This window comes from Cebidichthys violaceus, unplaced genomic scaffold, assembly GCF_023349555.1.
Source record: "Cebidichthys violaceus isolate CVI_PGR_0920_01 unplaced genomic scaffold, fCebVio1.0.p SCAF_24, whole genome shotgun sequence".
NCBI lineage: Eukaryota > Metazoa > Chordata > Actinopteri > Perciformes > Stichaeidae > Cebidichthys > Cebidichthys violaceus.
Genome location: NW_027176417.1, coordinates 7,203,415 through 7,222,497, shown reverse-complemented (window position 1 = coordinate 7,222,497; position 19,083 = coordinate 7,203,415). Strand labels below are relative to the sequence as shown.

The window sequence follows — 19,083 nt, the reverse complement described above, 5'->3', positions numbered from 1 at the left end:
ATTTGGCAGCTCCGCAGCAACCAGCCAGCCGGTGAGGGAGGAACTGGCTTCCGGTGGCCAGAGGCGGGCGGCTCACTTGCCTGGGATTAAGTGGGATCGGGAGAGATTACAGCCCTCTCTCTCTCTCTCCCTCGTTCTCTGCAGCTCGATGAAAGTGCAGTGCTCCGGCTAGTCTCCGGGGAATATCATCCCACCATATATACATTTTCCTGCAAGTGTTGGTGCTCAAACCTGCAGGAGCTGGAGGATAAAAGCTGGCGGCGTCCTCGAGGATTCAGACATAACGGTAAGATGCTTTTATTGAAGAGCGACGGGCTTGAAGGAAGGCCACAGGGATCATCCTCTCCTACTTTAACTAGTCGCCTGTTGAGGAGCTCCTCCTGTTTTATTTCTTATTTTAACAGTTTTTGCTTAAACACATCACGTGTCTTTCCAATGTGGTTGTAATGGTTTATTTAATTAAGGATATAGAGGTTTTATTAAGAGTTTATCACTCTGTTTTATCCCTCAGTGTCCTTGTTATTGTAAAATATAATTAATGTTGCTTTGAATTACTTTGCAGCTGAATTGTTTTCAAAAGAAATACCAGGTTTTACTTGATACTGGTCTCTGCTTTCTTCTGGTGGTTCACCAGCCGGAGATTAGGGTCTGCACATCTCTGTGTTGACATCACAGTTGCTCTTACGAGCTGCCGTAAAGTGTGCCATTAACCCCTGACCCCCATTCACGCTAACCACTGAAGTGGTTGTGGCTGCACCTCCCTACCTGATCCGACGGTCTCTCTGCATGTCGGTTGGTTTTGGTCAATATAAATCATAAAACGTGTAGTTTGCTTTGTGTATTTGATGGGAACTTTGGAGGCAACAGGTATACATTGTTGTCGTCATCAATTAATCTGCTGATTATTCTTCTGATTTATTGTATAGTTTGTCGTCAAATGTCTTGTTTTGTTCAAGTCCAAACCCTAAAGATTCTGGACGGTAAATCCTCACGTTTTAGACGCTGAAATAAGAGAATATTGGCTTTTTTATTCCACTATTTTTGTTTGAAATATGACTGAAGCAATTCAGCGATCATCAAAACAGAGGCCAATTAATGTCTGTTGATTGACTCTGCGATTAATCTACTGATCAGCTCTTGTCTATATGCTATCAAACATTGTGTTTTATCAAATGTCAGCTGAGCTTTAAGAGTTTAAAATGATGAATCAAGCGTTTGTATTGAATCACCACTCTGCCGATCCAAAAAAACTAATAAGTGACCCTATTTGTTGTGTTTCCTCCGCTTTTCCAGGTGTTTCTGGCCCTTGTGAGCAGTCAGCGGCTGGTTGGGGTGAAAAGTCGGGGGTCCAGTGACCATGAGGCAGGCGGTGGAGGCTCAGGTGTTGAACCCCCACTGTGAACTAGGAGAACACGGTCAGTAGGCCACCTCACTGGTTTACTACTCTTCAGCTTTCTGTTCACTCTCTTAATGATCCCCTGGTGTGTCGCAGGCCTCCGTCAGATCCTGACTGATGTGATCCAGGAGGTGAGGCGGTCGGTGAATCAGGACATCGACGGAGCAGAGATCCTCCACAGTCTGCTGAACGCCTCCTGGCTGCAGTCGCTGCTCAAGGTCTGAAAACACACTTAGGACTCAGTTTTAATGTTCTAGTGATTCCTCTGCTACTTTCTCATATATTTTGTTGTATTTGTTGTGTATTTTATCTTCTTTGGTTGTCATTTGTGGGTTAATATGCATTTAAGTGTTTGCAGGTTGGGTTAACATTAAGTATGAAACTTTTTGTTGGATGCTTATACAAATAATTCCACATTAATACTCAATAAACAAACTATGGAAAGAAAGGAAACGTATTTCAACTGCAGTTGCAAATGTGTTTGATGGCAGAAGACTGTGAGAAATGTAAGAGATCACTTCTTAAATATTGCTTTTGTAATTAAAGTTTGAAACAATCTTTTCAGGTTTATGAGTGTCTTCAAAGGTACCTGAGAGATGCTCCCGCACCAGCTCTGGACTACGCGTCAGGACTTTCACTTCAGGTTTCATTTCAGATTGTGTTTTATTAAAAATTTGTTGCTCGTATTCATTTTGTGGAGGTTTTTTTTTTAAATAGTGGACATGTGGTTTGTTGTTGTGTAGTTGCTGATCGACATCAGAGCGTTGCCGGGCTGCTCTGCAGACGCCAAAGAGCTCCACAGCCTCCTGAGACAGCCGCACCTGCAGGTAAAACCTATTTATAGAAACATCACTTTATTTCTGTGTCGTGTTCGGACAAGCTGAGAAAAGCAGCTTTCAAACAGCATCTCATTTATGTCGATGAATTATTCATTTCTTCAGTGAAAAAGGCACAAAAACAAGCTAGGATAAAATCATGTTACGTCAGAATAGACTGTATTTAAGTGTAGTCTCCTCCCTGTTTGATCTTCATGTCTTGCAGGCTCTCCTCTCCGCTCATGACACGGTGGCCCAGAAGGACTATGAGCCGGTGCTGCCACCGATGCCGGACGACCTGCCGGACGATGAGGAGGCCACCAGGATCGTCTGCCTGGTCAAGAACAAGCAGCCGCTGGTGAGCTTCAAGGCTAACGTCTCCTCATTACTCTACTAAAATTGTTGAACTGTAATAACATACATTTTTTTCGTCCGCCTTTGCAAAAACAAGTTCTGAAGGATCAGAGAAACCTGTCCGAAAAACTTCAGACCATGAAGTCATGTAAATGGTATCTTTGGATATCTATCTTTTTTTTCCCAATTTCAGCCGTATCCCATGGCCTTCCTCAACAGAAACAGGTCTTGGTGCTGCTTATAATGACACGTGTTGCTGTTATTTTGTCCATCACATTTCTATCAATCAGGGGACGTTGAATAACAGAAAACCCTGGACATGATAACATCCATGAAGGGAGGATTTGTTGCAGGACTGTTGCATTACACTGCTTTAGTTTAAGCTACGTGTGCCTAATAAACTTCCAGCAGCCATGTCAACATAGACCTGAAACATCAGAACATATTTTCTGTGGTTTGTAGAATGTTTATAATGTGCAGAAACACAGGAAAGAGGCGTTCGTATGAAGTCTGGTTTGGAAACGGGTCCTTGTGTATCGGTGGAGGCAGAAGATTCAAAAGGTTTTGCACATAAAACCAAAATGTAGGAAAATATATTTAGTGATTTGGGTGAACTGACCCTTTAAGCTGCTCATAATATCTAGAAAAGTTGTTTTCATCATATTTAGAATAACCATATGTCTGTAAACCATGCATACATTTCAGCAGATAAACTGGACCACAATAGAGTCCAAGCAGATGCTCGTGAATATGTTTTTTTAATATGTAGGCTTTTTTTTTTTTTGCTAAATATAAATCAAACGGCTGAGACCAGATGTTTGAATTTTATAATCTCTCATTTTGGTAATTGTCTGTTGATGCTACAGATCTCTGAACAACAGAAACCACTGAAAACGAAGGATTTTTGATAGTTTGGAAGCATCTGTCTCTCATTTATAATCAAAGTACTTATATGTGAGTCCTCTGTATGTTATGTGGGTCTTTATTTGTGCAGCTCTTGTTAGAGAAAGTATTGATGTTATTGTGAGAAGGATAAGGGATGATCAATGAAGCGTCAGTCCTAGTGGGAGTTCTCAGTCTCCACTTGAACGTTTCCCTCTGCCTTTGAGTGACTCTGTTGTCTCACAGCTCCGCGACCACCAGAGACTGGGGCTGCTCAGTTCATCCTCCCCTGGTGCGAAAAGCTCCAGAGGGGGGATCCGCAGTCACTGGGACACCCTGAGGAGTCTGACCCACAGGAGGCTTCACCGAGGCCAGAGTCCTGCCGCTGGGAGCCTGGATTCCTTGTGGTGTAGCGTTCGCCGAGGCAGCTACCCGCCAAGTGAGCCGCTGTGTCACGCAGCAGCAGCAGCGCGGCCGTACCCTCCACCTCGCTATAAGCCGAGGAGTAACTGTCAGACGTGCTGTCGCAGGCCGATGAGCCGGTGCCGGGTTTGTTACTCCGACCTGCTCTGGGATCAAAGCCTGAACCGCTCTGCGCCGTCGGTCTACAGCTCGGTTCTGATCGGTAAGAAAAGTCCCGTCATCCGTCTTCCTCCATCATTCATCTCAGCTACCCGTGGCTTTCCATGGATTAATAACGTCTGTTTTTTTCATTGGAGACAACATCATCGAAGAGCTAGACAGTGGAGATGAAGATGAAGCAGGAGAGTCCAGCAACCCCCAATCCCCGCGTCCCACAGCCCGGCGGTGGACTATGTCTCCCCCGTGTCTCACCGTACCCTACTACTCCAACGACTACCTCCAGCCAGGCCTTCCCCCCAGGCTTCGAAGCCAAAGCCCTCGCATCCACACCGCTCCCCCGAGCCCCATGCGCCCTCGCCGCGTGGTGGATTTGCCCCCGGTGCCCCCCGTGGAGCTCGCCAAGCAGGAGAGTCTGGATGAGCTGAGGACGACGGTGCAGCTGGCCGCCTGCTCCATGGAGAGCAGCACCAAAGACATCAAGCTGCTCGGGGAGAAGATGGCGGCCGCGACCGAGCGCATGTCGGAGACGGTCCAGGACAACTCCCAGGCCTTGGCCCTCCTCTCTCAGGTGGTGGACCGGCTGCAGACGCTCCTCGTCGCCACCAAGTCTGAGATCAACACCCCGAAACCTGCTGAGCAAGACGGCACACCCAAGAAAACTCCAAAGCGTCCATCCTTGACGCACCAGACTGGATGTTCTTTCCCCTCACTTCAATCCTCCTCCTCCAGCTCCCTCAGCAGTTCCCTGGACGCTACCTCCACCTCTCAGGGGACCAGCTGTCTGTCTGTGTCCTGCCGGGGCTCACCCCAAACTACCCCGAAAACCAAGAACGCCCCGTCGCCTCATAGGAAGCATGCCGAGCTTCAAGCGTCCAAGCGCCTTCTGACCAACGGCCTGCTGGATGAGCCCAAGGAGACCTCCCACACTGTGAAAGCAGGTCGCTCAAACCAGCGGAAGAGGAGGAGGAAGAAGGCAACGTGAGAGACGCCGAAGAGTGTCCAAAGAGTGGACTTCTTGGGTCCTTTCAAGCCGTCTCCGCAGAGTGGCTGACCTGCAAACGCACACGGTGGTAGCTGACATTTATTACGTACTTATTGTTGCATTTCTCAACGTTTTCTTCCGTCGTGTCGTGGACCATTTCATCCCGGAGCTCATTTCAGGATCTTCATCAGCATTCGCTTGTGTCATTGTTCCTTTGTCATGAATTAAACCTTCCATTCTCCTCTTTCAGCCTTTACACCCCACCATGACTCCATCAGTTTTGTTTCTCTTCATCTGCGTCGTGGCCTCTACTCCACTTTACAGCAGCTTTAATCATTCTCTGATTTAATCTTTTCTGTTCCAGGGAGCGACGATAAAGAGAAACGAGATCACAGGGGAGATTTTTATCGCTCGGGTGATTCATGGAGGGCTGGCTGATCGTAGCGGTGAGCCTTTTGTCTCGAGGATACTGTACATCCCAGCTGTGTGTAGTTAACTAGAAGTTGAAAGTATTGTATTTTATTATATGTTGGTGATATGCCAAAGTAGGAACTGAGAGTACTACCTTTTAAAATGTTTTAGTTTAGCTCAATCAAGAATGAATTTAATATACACAATAAAAGAATCAGTTTAAAGTTAAATAATGGGAAGTTGACAGCGTTCCTTTAATTACATTTTTGTGTGTGTGTGTGTGTGTGTGTGTAGGTCTGCTCCATGCAGGAGACAGGATCATAGAGGTGAATGGTTTTCCTGTGGATGGGTTGGAACCTGAGCAGGTCATCCAAGTTGTGGTACGTTGTTTTTCCTGGCTTCTATTATAGAAGAAAAAAGAGCTATTTAGTCTCATTATTCTTCTATTTTAATTATGTCCCTCTGGTGATATCACTAGTTAATCAACAGTCTACCACAACAATATATTTGTTTTAATAATTTCCTCTCAAGGCATCAGAGCATCTTTTTTTTGAAGGGATACAGAAGCGTTAAATCAGGTTCATGTTTTACAGCGCTGTGAATCAATTTTCTGATAAGCCTGTGAGCCGTTAATATCTGCTGATGACTCCATCTTGTTTCTTTGCAACCAATCAGCAAGCGAGGTCGCAGGGCACCATCATGTTTAAGGTCATTCCCATCACAGAAAGGCCGGTCCACAACCAGACGATGGTAAATCCTCTTTACACACTTTGAAACGCCTCCGCCTGCAGCGTGTTAACTCAACGTCTCTCTGGTGTTAGCTCTACGTGAGGACCATGGTCGACTACAGCCCCCAGCAGGACCCGGCCATCCCCTGCGCCGACGCCGGTATGAGCTTCAGAAAAGGTGACGTCCTGGAGATCGTGGACCAGACGGACGCCCTCTGGTGGCAGGCCAAGAAACTGCCCAGCAACACGGCGTGCGCCGGCCTCGTCCCCTCCTCCAACCTGCTGAAACGGTCAGGAGGGTTCGCTGCTTCTCTTGTTTATTGGGATGTAACTTTTAGAGGACTGATGATCAGACAAACAAAGACTCGATGATGCTTTTTTCAGTATTTTCTGACATGTTATAGACTCGTTCAGCAGCAGCACTGTGACTTGAAAGCTGTTGTTTGTGATGTGGCGTCTTGTAAACTGTAGTCTGTCGTAACAGGAAGCAGAGGGAGGTCTGGTGGTCTCAGCCTTATCATCCACATGCCTGCTCACAGACCTGTAAGTTCACCTCCATTTTCTTTAACTCACAAGTCGTAACAGTTTAAGAATCGCAGCCTCTCCACAACCTGGTGTCACATTTGAGTTTTGTTGTGTTTCGCCCCACTCTTACTGAAGTGAGCACTGTAGAGGAAGGTAAGGAGATGCACCTCATTTAGCTCTAAAACTACATGATTTTTATGTTGTATTACAGATGTAATTCTCCATTTTTCACCCACAGAGGAAGACATGATGACCTTCGATGAGAAGTGTGTCGAAGCAGGTAAAGCTCCGTCTAATCTGTCACACACAGACTTGCTGCATGTCTTTGCTGCTTTGTGATTAACTTCCCCTCCGTGTGTTGTTTCACTTCTGTCAGACGATGAGGCATTTGAATCTGGTAGGTAAGTCTTTGTTGACTTCATCTGGTTTGGACTCTGTCGTCTGTGTCACTCCGTCTCCCGTCCTTCATCTGAAACGTTTGTTGTTGTTTCTTTTCCAAACTCTCCGGCTGTCTGACGGGGAAATGTCAGAGGAGCTCAGAGAAGGTGAGAAAACCTCAGCCGTTTGTAGTTTTACTGTATTTAAGAATATTTTCTCTCACATGTTCCCCTCTGCTTCTCTTCAAGCAGAGGAGGATGACTTCTGCAGCAACGCTGAAGGGATCTACTTGGGTACGTCTCTGCAACAGTGTGACTCTTACCGGCTCTGATGTCTGTTATGTTCCATATCAGAGTTTGCACAATTACTACACACATCATGGATAATTTGCCAGACATTAACTTTGAGTTGTCTGTCAGTGGGCTTCAGGCGCAGCATCCGTCTGTGTCGGCGGCGGTCTCACAGCACCACCCAGCCGTCCTGCCACACCCGCTGCCCCAGCAGCTGCTCCAACAGCCCCTACGAGGACGTGGTGCGGTACCAGCGCCACCCGCAGGACGCACACCGCCTCATCGCCCTCTTAGGTACAGTTGCTAGGGCCTCACAGTGGACTATCCAACCAGTCTGATGGTTTAACATGACTCGTTTATACATAAAAAAAAACAACAATTTCATTCATTCAAACTGCAAATTCAATGTGATTTTTCTCAGGTCCGTCCGGTGTGGGTGTGAATGAACTTCGGAGGCGCTTGATTGAAATGAACCCCATCATCTTTCAGGGAGCCGTGTCTCGTACGTACAAATCATTTTCATCCACCAACTTCAGAATCAGCTGAAGGATGTGAATCATCACATATGTTCCTTCACCAGACACCACGAGAGCACCCAAAGGATACGAGGAGTCAGGCAGAGAGTATTACTTCACCAGCAGAGAGACCTTTGACAACATGGTGTACAACAACAGGTACCGCTGCCTCTGCTGTGAAGCCATGAATAATGAACGCAGAGGAGACACTGACACGCTAAACACAATGTGTTCAAGCGCTTTAACTCAATATAACATCGTATTTATGAGCTGCAACGTTACACTTCAACGCAATGACGGAAGCTTTAAATAAAGGTCATCATTTCAAAATAAGAGTCATAGAGGTAGAGCTCAACTCTGCGGATACAACATAAGCTATAAAAAAACTGCGTGTCACAACCATAAAAAGCTCTCACTATATTTATAAAATGTATTCATGAATGAATGTTTACTAGTAACTCCTCTGTGTTTGAGTAAAAGTAATGATGTGGTGCAGGTTCCTGGAGTACGGGGAGTACAAAGGGAATCTGTACGGCACCAGCATCGAGTCTGTGAGGCAAGTTTTAAACAGCGGGAAGATCTGCATCATGGACATCAATCCAAATGTAAGAGCAGCAGAGACATCGTCGTCCTCTTCCAAAAACTGTGCTTCTAATCACTTTAATAAAATGCTGCACACTGCACATCTTAAATTTGTCACCTCTTCATTTAGGCCATTCAGGCCGTGAGGACCCACGAGCTGAGGGCTTACATCGTCTACGTGAAGCCGCCGTCACAGGAGCGCCTCAAGGAGACCAGACAGGACTCGTACATCACCACCAACTACTACATCAACCGACCTTTCAAAGTAAACTCCCCCACACCAGATTCTATGATATTCTTCTGTTATGAGTCAGCGTTTCTTACCTCAGGAAGACCAGATATAATAATTCTCCTTTAATCACATTCAACACTGATTAAAGTTACTGGAGAGGAGACACTCAAACCATTTTAATGCCCCCAAGTACATTTTTGAGTTTTTTAACAACGTGAATCAAACTTTATTGAATTTTAAAAACAGATAATAGATAACGAGTGTGTTTAAATCAATATAAGACAGATCAGATGAAGGGAAAAATGAATGGGATAAAGAAGTTATAACATGACACAACCTATTAGAAATCATCCCTTTTGACTTTTGTTTCCTCCAACAGGAGGAAGACTTCCAGGAGATGGAAGAAGCCGCCCGGAAGATGGAGTCTCACTTCTCGCAGTTCTTTGACCACGTGATCGTCAACGATGAGCTGCAGGACTCCTGCGTCCAGCTGCTGACCGCGATGAGGAAGGCGCAGGACGAGCCGCAGTGGGTCCCTGCCAGCTGGATACGACCCACCGCCACGTAAGAGAGGACGAAGGTGGAGGCGAAGAGGACGGGAGAAATGTGACCCCATATTATCATGGCAGCAATTATTGTCAAGTTAATTTTACAGATTTCTCACTGTGAAGTCTTAACCTGTAAATCAATGTTCATGTTTTAGGGGGGTAGGGCATGAAAGAAATCTAAATATGTTGATCTTGTTGTTACGTGGGTACTTGACCTGATTACTAGATAATTATGGAGCTGGAGCTCAAAGAAATACCTGGAATTGTTTACGATTATTATGTATTGTTGTTGTTATTATAGGCAGATCATTCTTGCCCTGCTCCCTTCTCTTTTACACAGGCCTGCAATAAAGAACATGATATTTTTCCAATTGATGTTTACATGCTAGAAAGCAAAGTGGTTTCTTGTTATACGTTTTGTTTTTCATGCAGAATTTGTGTAATTTATTTTGTGATTTGCTAAAATATTTTATTGCATGCCAAAAAAATAATAATAATTACTAACCATTAACAAAAACAAATGTTTGGCACAAAAATTACACTTTGTCTTTATTACATGAAACAAAAGTGATGATATGCAAAAGCTCTAGCAAAGCGTTAATAATTTAATATGTGTACCTGTTTGTTACATTAATAAACCACTTCTGATAGTTATTTATGCATTAATTTACGAAGTTTATTCATGTTCGGTGAATTTGTATGGGAGCTTTTATTTTGAAGGTACAGGAAGTCTTGTGTCCTACGCTTAAATGCATCCGGGTAAAACCTCTCTGCTCGCAGAGCGTAAATAAAGTTTTTAATTTACACTTTGTGTTCTTCTTTCCTTAGAAAAATTGATAAAATGCAAAATTACAAGCAAAGGATTGATATTTTAATATTTGTGCCTGTTTATTACATTAATAAATCACTTTCAATAGTTAATTATTCATTAATTTACGAAGTTGAAGTATCTTGTTAGGTCGCTTTGAATAGGAGCTTTTATTTTGAAGATACAGGAAGTCTTGTGTCCTTCGCTTAAATGCACCCGGGTAAAACCTTTCCGTTCGCAGAGCATAAACAAACTAAATGATTATAATAACAACTGAATTCACTCATCTTTACCTGCTGTAGCTGTTTAAATGTCCTCAACTAAAGATTATTTAACTGGATAAATATTGAAAGGCGCTTTTGTTGGGGGAATTGAACAGTATGCATACGGGAGGCTCAACGGTAACGGTTAACTTATGTTCATATATAACGGTCACTTTGATTTTACATCAATATTAACTATTCATTTATGTTTTTCCTTTATAGAAAATGCGACCCAGGGAGCTCCCGCCGCTTCCACAGGTGATTCATTTACCTCCAGGTGTTATTAGCCTTACGGCGTATGATGCTCAACGTTATAATAATTAAGTTTTACTTGATAAAAGTTGGAATAAACTGAAGAATATAGTTTTTACGTTGATTAAACGACTAATTTCACTATTTTCTGTTTTACATTAGTGCAAATTAACTAATTTTATGTTTAAAAACATAATTGAGAAAGCTGGCAAAAGATGAACTGATCATTACACAAATGTTTAGGGCTGGATGATCAGACCTCTGTGATATCTGATTAACATCATGTCTCAACTAAAGTAATCACAACCTGAAATGTAATTAAGAGTGCATGTAGGGAGAATAAAGCAGAGTGAACACTGCTGGTGTTTATAATGAGCATTGTCAGGAAGGTGAACCCAGACACCACAGACGGTTTCATTCCACCCACACCAGTGTTAGAAAAGGTCAGCGTCGTCTGACCTCTGCCCTGAGTAATCCTCCGTCCTGGCGGATGAATGATCACAGATTTAGCCGAGGATTTAACGGGATGTTATGTGGAGCTGCTCTCCACTCTTTACTTGATTCTTGGGTGGAATGGCCAGAAAGACGACGGTAAGGTCTTGTTTTATCTGACTGGACGTGTGTGTGTTTGACTGGACCTTCTCGATCCAATTCTACCAACTGCTTAGTGTCAGAGTTCTTAAGGCTGTTGGTTGTAGAGACACTATATTCATTTTATAATAATAGAAAATGTTCCAGACGTCTCTGACCTGATGTAAAAACACACATTTGGACCTTGTATAATAATTTTTTTATTGGTTAAACCTTTCATCCATTTTCTGCTGCTTGATCCAGTTCCTGGTTAATTATTGATTAATGATATTATGAGGAATTATTGTAATATACTGCTTGGAGGTCCTGACAAAAGTGATACAAATGTAAATAAATTCATGCACTTTGTAAATAAGTCTAAGTCCTGTCATCCCTACTGGTTTTCTTTAAGTAGTTTCATACTTTAGTGCCTTTAAACGTCTTACATGTAACTCGGTGAACCTGCTGAAAACTTGTTAAATCACTGAAGTAGGAATTCAAAAAGAAGAAGGAAAATCAGATTAGTTTGATTGATGTTATTTGAAACTGAAATATATAAAAACACAAAGAACATAACTCGTGCTTCTCTTTGTGTCTCTTAGCGAGGACAACGAGCGCTTCCCACAATGCCGAGGTCGGTCAAAGTGTTTATCTTCTGTGATGTAATATATATGTATATATATATATATATATTTACACTGAACAGTCAAACTAAACTACTTCTTCTCTCTTTTTCTCTCTTGTGTGGAAACATGAAGTGAAGACACAGCTGGTGAGTCCGGATGAGACGAATACGTCTCGTGTTTTTACTGAAGCTCTCGATTTGATTTAACTTTATTTATTTCTCACCTTGTACAGGAGAAGTACCAGCAATAAAACAAAAGAAGAAGAAGGTGAGAAAGGAGACGAACGGAGTGGATGATTTGAGCGGTACGTAACACATGAATGCATCAGTGCAGCATCTTAAGTGGTTGTGTTTGTCCTCCACGAAGCTTAAACCTTTCACTTCCTGGATTTAAAGGGCTAATGCGTGTAGAAAGCCAGAGTATCACGTTAAGAACATGTACTGCTGCAGGGGACTCGTGTCAGTTGTACTAAAGTGCTTTCATTCCTTCTGCTGTTTCCTGTTTAGATCATGGGATGGAAATGGGAGGCCTGGGCAGCCGGAGGGAATCGGAGATTGGAGAGCAACTTACCGCTGAACCCACAACGGACGCACCGCCTCAGAGGAGGAGGAAGAAAAAGAAAGCAGCCACTATTGGTAAAGAAAAAAAAAGTATCCTTAAAACAGCCATCATGGCCGATCTGTGCATTGGGAACTAGTGTTTAAGTACGACCAGCCCAGAGGTTCGACGTGACGTTGACAGATGTGTGAATTCATGGTTTCAGATCTGGATGATGACCAGGCCGACCTGGTGAACGGAGAGGCAGCGGATCAGACCACTGATGGAGAAGAAGTGGTCAAAAAACCCAAAAAGAGAAAGTAAGAAAAAAACAATTAGTGGAGTTGACTGGAGATAAGTACCTCGTATATGGTGCGTGTTTCTCTTTGACCTCTCTTCTTGTACTTTCAGGAAGTCAAAAGTTGTTGAATCGCAGCTTCCCAATGAGTTGGACGTAGAAGAGGACGACATCATCACCGACACCCCTCCTCCGATCCCCCAGCATTCCCTGTTCTCGGCCCCGCAGGGTCAGAGCCAGCCGGTGGGGAAGGTCTTCGTCGAGAGGAACAGTGAGTCACGACAGACGAAGATGTGGTCGAGCCCGTTGAGAAGCTGAAGCGGTAACTCTTGTGTGTTCCCGTGCAGAGCGTTTCCAGGCTGCTGAGCGCTCAGACTGGAGGAAGACCAGCGACCAGATGGACAACATGACAGACTTCCAGCACATTCAGCCGCTCTGGACCACCAGAGACGTGTCTCTCAGAGTGCACGGAGGCTTCAGGTGAAGGAGAGGTGTCTCGCACAGTGCCAGGTGTGTCTGATTGTTTGGTCCCCCCTCCCTAAATGTCTCCTCTCCTTTGTATGTGGTGCAGGGTGTTCGGTCTGTATTGCCACGGCTTCCTGGCGGGCTACGCCTTGTGGAACATCGTGGTGGTGTACATGTTAGCCGGGCAGCACCTCACCGCTCTGTCCAACCTGCTGGAGCAGTACCACAGCCTGGCTTACCCCGCCCAGTCTCTGCTCTACATGCTGCTCGCCATCAGCACGGTGGCCGCCTTCGACAGGTGAAGCTCCCCGAGCTGAAGCTCAATTGATGGAAATTTACATGCAAATAAATCTGTTTTTAATGCAAATGAAACTTCCAGTGAAGCTGCTCAGTAAAATGTATTTGAGTGTAAACGTATGAAGAGAAGTGCGGCTGAAAAAGATGAACGTTTGTATGTTTTCAGAGTGAACCTGGCCAAAAGCTCCATGGCTCTCCATGAGTTCATCACACTGAACCCCGTCGCTCTCGCCTCATTCTGTGAGTCCACATATCATTATCGCCACAGTAACCTCAACATGGTGTTTGGTGTCACTTCACACGCTTTGTTTATCTTCCGTTCAGTGTATTTCTCAGCGTTGGTCCTCTCTCTGAGCCAGCAGATGACCAGCGATCGAATCAACCTGTATCCAGCCCTCAACACGACATTATGGTGAGCTCGCTGCACTCATCTGATGTCTCTATCTTACTTTGAATATGATACATGACACTCTCCTTTTTCTCCTCCAGGCCACCGGGGTTGGAGCACCAGATTCTGCACCCATGGGTGACCGTCAACCTGGTGGTGGCTCTGCTGGTGGGGCTGGCCTGGATCTTCATCGCCACCCGACCAGAAACAGACTACACTCACGGTGAGAGAGAAGAGTCCGTGTTGAATAATGCAAATCTACCTTGAAACATTTTAAAAGCAAGAAACATGATTTGAATATCTTGTCCTTCCTCCTCAGAGTATCTGGAAACCATGAAGATTGAACCTCAAAAGCCAGAGGACCAATCAGAGATGACCGCCTGAGGAAAACACAATCTGTACATCTGCTCTGACACATACTGTACAGCTTTGATGTCATTTTGCACATATATTTGCACTGTATTTTTGGCAGTGAACTCGTACTGAATGTATTGTAGATTATTTTTGTATTTTTGAAAAGTGAATGTGCTCGTCTCTTTATAAATATTTATCCAACAAATCCAACAACACCTCGTTATTACATACTAAAGGAATTATGTGCTTGTGCACAATTTTAATTTATAAGCTGAATGTGTTCTTATCATACATAATAGTATATTTATATCTCCTATGTTTTACTCCCATAAATCTTAATTAGATACAATAATTATATGCATAATTGTAGATATTTAATTGTGATTGTAATTATTGTTTTAATATCATTGATTTTTGTTTACTACCTTTGGAGAATCGATCTCATCCATCGGTTCTTCTGAGTTCAACTAGTTTGCTCTGCCTGCGATCCAGACCTTTACAGTCGAACACAGAGTAGAAATCCTGCTCGTACACTTTCTGTTGACGTGGTAAAGGAGTCTCCTTATACAGATATTCATGAGCAGAAGTTTGCAAAGTCGTGCCGTTTAAAAGCGAGAAGTCATGCTGGACTTTGCCATCTTCGCCGTGACGTTTGTCATCATATTGGTGGGCGCTGTTTTGTACTTGTACCCGGTAAGTCTCTGCAGAAGTTAGCTTCAAGTTAGCATTTAGTACGACAATATCCTCACAATAGAGAGTTGATGTATTGTTACTTTGCTCATCATTTGCATGCTGAGTTTACCCCGAGACCTTAAGAATGTGTCACATGACTGCTGGTGGCATGCAATGTGTGTGTGTGTGTGTGTGTGACCCTGTAAGTGAAGAAGTATTGAATTAACATTTATTTAAATGTGATTCTACTGAGTGGACCACTAACCAACCAATCGGAGAAGACAGAAGATGCGCGTGCATGCCTGTGTAGGAAGTACACTGCATTGTCTTACCTATATTGTGAAAAATGTAGAAATAAATTAAATCTCTAATCATTGTTTCAGTCGTCCAGAAGGGCCTCCGGCATCCCAGGTCTCAATCCTACAGATGAGAAGTAAGATGCCATCTTCACCTCTGACTTTCTATTCAGTAACAGGACTGTCCTTCAACATAAAGCATGTTTCATGTATGTGATTTGGTTTTAACAGTTTTGCAGATGTGTGCAGTTGACACAGCATGCAGCACATCATTGGCTGTTACATAACACTCCAATCACTGCTCTCTCAGGGATGGGAACCTGCAGGACATCGTGAACAAAGGCAGTCTGCACGAGTTCCTCGTCAGTCTGCATCAGCAGTTTGGGTCCGTGGCGTCGTTCTGGTTCGGCGGGCGGCCGGTGGTCAGCCTGGGCTCTGTGCACCACCTCCGGCAACACATCAACCCCAACCACACCAGTACGTGCACCAGCGTTTACCATGCTTTGATTGGACTGGTGCCAAACTGAATGGAGGCATGTGTGCGTAGCAGACAGAAATAAACACTCTTTCTCTTCTCAGCTGACTCCTTTGAGACGATGCTGAAGTCTTTGCTAGGTTACCAGTCGGGAATGGGAGGCGGGGCCACTGAGACGGTCATAAGGAAAAAGGTGTACGAGAATGCCATCAACAGCACGCTGAAGAGCAACTTCCCTGTTGTGCTCAAGGTTTGCATCCCTCATGAAAACATTCATCACACCACTCCCTGAAATGAAGCATTCAGACGTATTTTACGAATACTTCTTCTCATACGTAGCTGGTGGAGGAGCTGGTGGGGAAGTGGAAGTCATTCCCGGAGTCTCAGCACACCCCGCTGTGTGCCCATATGCTGGGTCTGGCCATGAAGACCGTCACCCAGCTGGCTCTGGGCGAGAGCTTCGGAGACGACTCTAAGGTCCTGTCCTTCCGCAAGAACCACGACGCGGTGAGAGAACACCCCCTACCTTCAGGACGAGACCCACAGCGACAGTGGAGTGTACTTCCTACACAAACCTCAATTAGTTTTGTGCATTCTGGTCTTTCTGTCTCCCCCTGTGGGTGTCAAATGTGGGATCTTCTTACATGTTTGTTGACTTCCATGGGATTTAGAAATACTTTAGTAATCTGGCCTGCTTACATTCTGCTGAAACGGGTCACTTGATTTTGGTTTTCTGTTCTTCCAACTCACCAGATCTGGTCAGAAATTGGAAAAGGCTACTTGGACGGCTCCCTGGAGAAGAGCTCCAGCAGAAAAGGACATTATGAGAAGGGTGAGGGAGGTTTGCATCATGAGCTGACGTAATGTAGGTCGAGTTGTTGAATTACCTTCTGTCATTTTTTGAGTCTAGTGACTCTGGATCTCCTGCACCTGCTGTGTGTTCACACGCGGGAGCAGCGCTGGGCTTCTATTGTGGTTTCAGCTGTGGAGGAACAGGAGGAAGAGTTTGCAGAGGCTCCGACGTGATCCCTTCCTGTTTGTGGAGCAGCACGACAGACGGCTCGAAACAGTCTGAGGGCAGATGAAGACTGTGCATAACCAACTCTTTCACTATCATTAACTTGAACAGTGAACACGGTTTAGCTGGACTTTTATTGATTCATCTGTCGAGGAGCGTTGTTGCTGGGACTTGGTACTTGCCGGAGTTCATTTTGGAAGCTGCCTGAAGGGCTGGAAAGCGAGACGCGTGCTTGAAATGCTGTCTTTTTAACGTGTGTGTCAGTCAGCTGTGTGTTCATGCCAAAAGTAACTGATTGACTGTTTTTTTTTGTTCAGCTCTGTCGGAGATGGAGTCCATGCTGCTGTCAGTGGCGAAGGAGAGGAAAGCCCAGAGGAAGCAGGCGGCGTTTGTAGACGCTCTGCTTCAGTCCAGCCTCACAGAACGACAGGTGAATACTGATGAGTCACCGAGTTCAAAAGCCAACTGAAAGCTTACCACGGTTCCCAAAAAAAGCACTAAAATGATTTTTTTTCTGTTTGTTTGAGATCATGGAGGACTGTATGGTTTTCACTTTGGCCGGATGCGTCATCGCTGCCAACTGTAAGTGACAACAATCAAACACCATGTCCATCAATACGTTATGTCTCCTGGAACAAGAAATCAAACCCCAAAATGCTCCTTTTTTTTCATGAATCCCTGAGGCTTCAATGTTAAATGTTGTGTTTCGGCAGTGTGTATCTGGGCGCTTCACTTCCTGTCCACCTCAGAGGAAGTTCAAGACAAACTGTACAAAGAGCTGGAGGAGGTTTTGGGTTCAGACCCAGTTTCCTTGGACAAAATCCCTCAGCTCAGGTAAGAACTTTGGACCAGGTGTTACGTCTAATACGTGAAATGTAAAATCTCAGTGTCTGTGTTCGATGACGTTGATCTTATCACATTTCTGCCCTCGCAAAGATACTGCCAGCAGGTCCTCAACGAGACGGTGAGGACCGCCAAGCTGACCCCCGTCGCGGCTCGGCTTCAAGGAGTGGAGGGCAAAGTGGATCAACACGTCATCCCCAAAGAGGTATCTGGTTTCCTGCTGTCTGTAAATGTCTCTGCAGCTCATCTCCAGAGAAGCCTTGAGAAGAGGAACCAGAAGCTTGCTGGTGATCAAGAAATATAAAGAGGTTTGTTTACGTATTTCAGACTTTGGTCATCTACGCTTTGGGAGTGGTCCTGCAGGATTCTGACACCTGGAGCGCCCCATACAGGTTCCCTTTGCATACATACTGTTGAGTTTATCTTTCAGGTTTTTAAATGTTGATTCGTCCGATTTCTGATAAGCGGATTCCTGTGACATCCCTTTAGGTTTGACCCAGATCGATTTGAGGAGGAATCAGTCGGGAGGAGCTTCTGTCTGCTCGGGTTCTCAGGGAATCAAACCTGCCCAGAGCTCAGGTAGAGACTGACATTAAAACATCTGTATTCCTCTGAGCGTAGACTGAGCTAATGATGATTGACAGTGAAAAGAAGTGAAACTGAAGACGCTGAAGCGTTCTTGGAGCTGTAAAAAGAAGCTCATTTAAACGTTCTGTTTTGGGGGCTAGAGTTGGATCAAAGGATCAGGATGATCTCTCTGTGTTTGGATGTCCTGCGTACATAAACGATATTTTAACAATAGATGATATTTGGTCTCTCTGACAGGTTCGCTTACACGGTCGCTACTGTGCTGCTCAGCACGTTGGTGCGCCAGCTGAAGCTTCACCCGTTGAAGGGACAGCTCACGGAGGTCCGATCTGAGCTGGTGTCCACACCAAAGGACGAAACCTGGATCACCGTCGGCAGAAGAAGCTAATCTTTAAAAAACCTCTGACGACTTTCTAGAGAACAATTTACCTTAATTAAAGGAACTACCAGCAAAGTATTTCTTGACTGCCAGATAATTAATATCTCTCAATAACTTGTCTTTGTTAACATTATGGTAGATGACACTTTTTGGAATTAAACTCTTAATTTGCTTCATTCGTAAATGCTTTTTTCCTAACTTGGTAGATTTTTTTGTATGGACACAGTACTCCCAGTTGTCTTTTTGGTGTGTTTTACGTACAGTAATCTGAGGCCTTAAGCACGTTGTCTCTTCACATGTCAGATTTGCACTTGTTAAAATCTGTTAGTCGGGAAACGTTGTGGTTTAATATTCTACGATGTAGAGAAAAACAACTTGTGCTGCCAAATGTGTTTCTATAATTCCTGATACAGCTACTTTGAGTCAAAATCCCCATTAACATTTATATGGCCCATGTGGCATTTAGACATTTCATTCCTTTTTTACACACTGTCGCATCTCACATATTATTAAATATGTTTGAGGACTTTTTGAGTTTTTGTGTCATACTTTTCATTGTATTTGCCCTAACCAGCAAGTTTCCTACATCAAATAAAGACTTTTTAATTTGTATCAGCGGGGAATAGGAGCGCCGCTCCTCATAAATCCGGTTTCAGCCTGCAGATGGAAATTTTTAATTTACTCTAATTATTACAGACGCTCTTTATCAGCTAGTGCGTGTGCTTTTGAAGTGC

At 44.3% G+C, this 19,083-nt stretch overlaps 3 protein-coding genes across 4 annotated transcripts; all 3 read left to right on the top strand.

Moving 5' to 3' along the window:
* Window positions 1-184: 184 nt before the first annotated feature.
* LOC137878986 (MAGUK p55 subfamily member 4-like) lies at window positions 185-10,026 on the top strand. The gene is made up of 22 exons (XM_068719537.1): window positions 185-286; window positions 1,294-1,415; window positions 1,493-1,614; window positions 1,962-2,039; window positions 2,140-2,223; window positions 2,438-2,569; window positions 5,376-5,457; window positions 5,717-5,802; window positions 6,098-6,172; window positions 6,244-6,440; window positions 6,635-6,693; window positions 6,811-6,828; window positions 6,914-6,955; window positions 7,052-7,072; window positions 7,206-7,220; window positions 7,305-7,346; window positions 7,473-7,637; window positions 7,765-7,845; window positions 7,924-8,017; window positions 8,355-8,463; window positions 8,571-8,705; window positions 9,052-10,026. Exons 2-22 carry the CDS (start codon window positions 1,358-1,360, stop codon window positions 9,238-9,240), a joined length of 1,884 nt encoding a protein of 627 aa, XP_068575638.1. The 5' UTR covers window positions 185-286; window positions 1,294-1,357; the 3' UTR covers window positions 9,241-10,026.
* Window positions 10,027-10,239: 213 nt separating this feature from the next.
* tmem237b (transmembrane protein 237b) lies at window positions 10,240-14,283 on the top strand. The gene is made up of 14 exons (XM_068719471.1): window positions 10,240-10,429; window positions 10,514-10,549; window positions 11,716-11,747; window positions 11,872-11,885; window positions 11,972-12,043; window positions 12,246-12,374; window positions 12,503-12,596; window positions 12,688-12,845; window positions 12,922-13,054; window positions 13,146-13,337; window positions 13,503-13,576; window positions 13,661-13,748; window positions 13,826-13,947; window positions 14,044-14,283. Exons 1-14 carry the CDS (start codon window positions 10,409-10,411, stop codon window positions 14,106-14,108), a joined length of 1,230 nt encoding a protein of 409 aa, XP_068575572.1. The 5' UTR covers window positions 10,240-10,408; the 3' UTR covers window positions 14,109-14,283.
* A 282-nt stretch (window positions 14,284-14,565) lies between these two features.
* cyp20a1 (cytochrome P450, family 20, subfamily A, polypeptide 1) lies at window positions 14,566-18,876 on the top strand. Of its 2 annotated transcripts, XM_068719437.1 has the most exons (13): window positions 14,566-14,771; window positions 15,134-15,183; window positions 15,357-15,523; window positions 15,626-15,771; window positions 15,861-16,028; window positions 16,275-16,353; window positions 16,857-16,969; window positions 17,067-17,121; window positions 17,253-17,373; window positions 17,476-17,587; window positions 17,710-17,774; window positions 17,872-17,961; window positions 18,208-18,876. In XM_068719437.1, exons 1-13 carry the CDS (start codon window positions 14,700-14,702, stop codon window positions 18,356-18,358), a joined length of 1,389 nt encoding a protein of 462 aa, XP_068575538.1. In that variant the 5' UTR covers window positions 14,566-14,699; the 3' UTR covers window positions 18,359-18,876. The 2 variants fall into 2 exon arrangements, with proteins under 2 accessions (XP_068575538.1, XP_068575539.1); XM_068719438.1 differs by lacking the exons at window positions 14,566-14,771; window positions 15,134-15,183 and adding an exon at window positions 15,189-15,255.
* Window positions 18,877-19,083: the final 207 nt, after the last annotated feature.

Coding starts and splice junctions, on each gene's coding strand:
- LOC137878986 (XM_068719537.1), top strand. CDS start 1,358: ATGAGGCAGGCGGTGGAGGCTCAGGTGTTGAACCCCCACTGTGAACTA. Junction 2,224..2,437: donor TGAGACAGCCGCACCTGCAG/GTAAAACCTATT, acceptor CATGTCTTGCAG/GCTCTCCTCTCCGCTCATGA. Junction 6,173..6,243: donor CGGTCCACAACCAGACGATG/GTAAATCCTCTT, acceptor CTCTGGTGTTAG/CTCTACGTGAGGACCATGGT.
- tmem237b (XM_068719471.1), top strand. CDS start 10,409: ATGCATACGGGAGGCTCAACG. Junction 10,430..10,513: donor TGCATACGGGAGGCTCAACG/GTAACGGTTAAC, acceptor TTTCCTTTATAG/AAAATGCGACCCAGGGAGCT. Junction 13,948..14,043: donor AGAAACAGACTACACTCACG/GTGAGAGAGAAG, acceptor CTTCCTCCTCAG/AGTATCTGGAAACCATGAAG.
- cyp20a1 (XM_068719437.1), top strand. CDS start 14,700: ATGCTGGACTTTGCCATCTTCGCCGTGACGTTTGTCATCATATTGGTG. Junction 15,184..15,356: donor CTCAATCCTACAGATGAGAA/GTAAGATGCCAT, acceptor CTGCTCTCTCAG/GGATGGGAACCTGCAGGACA. Junction 17,588..17,709: donor AACACGTCATCCCCAAAGAG/GTATCTGGTTTC, acceptor TACGTATTTCAG/ACTTTGGTCATCTACGCTTT.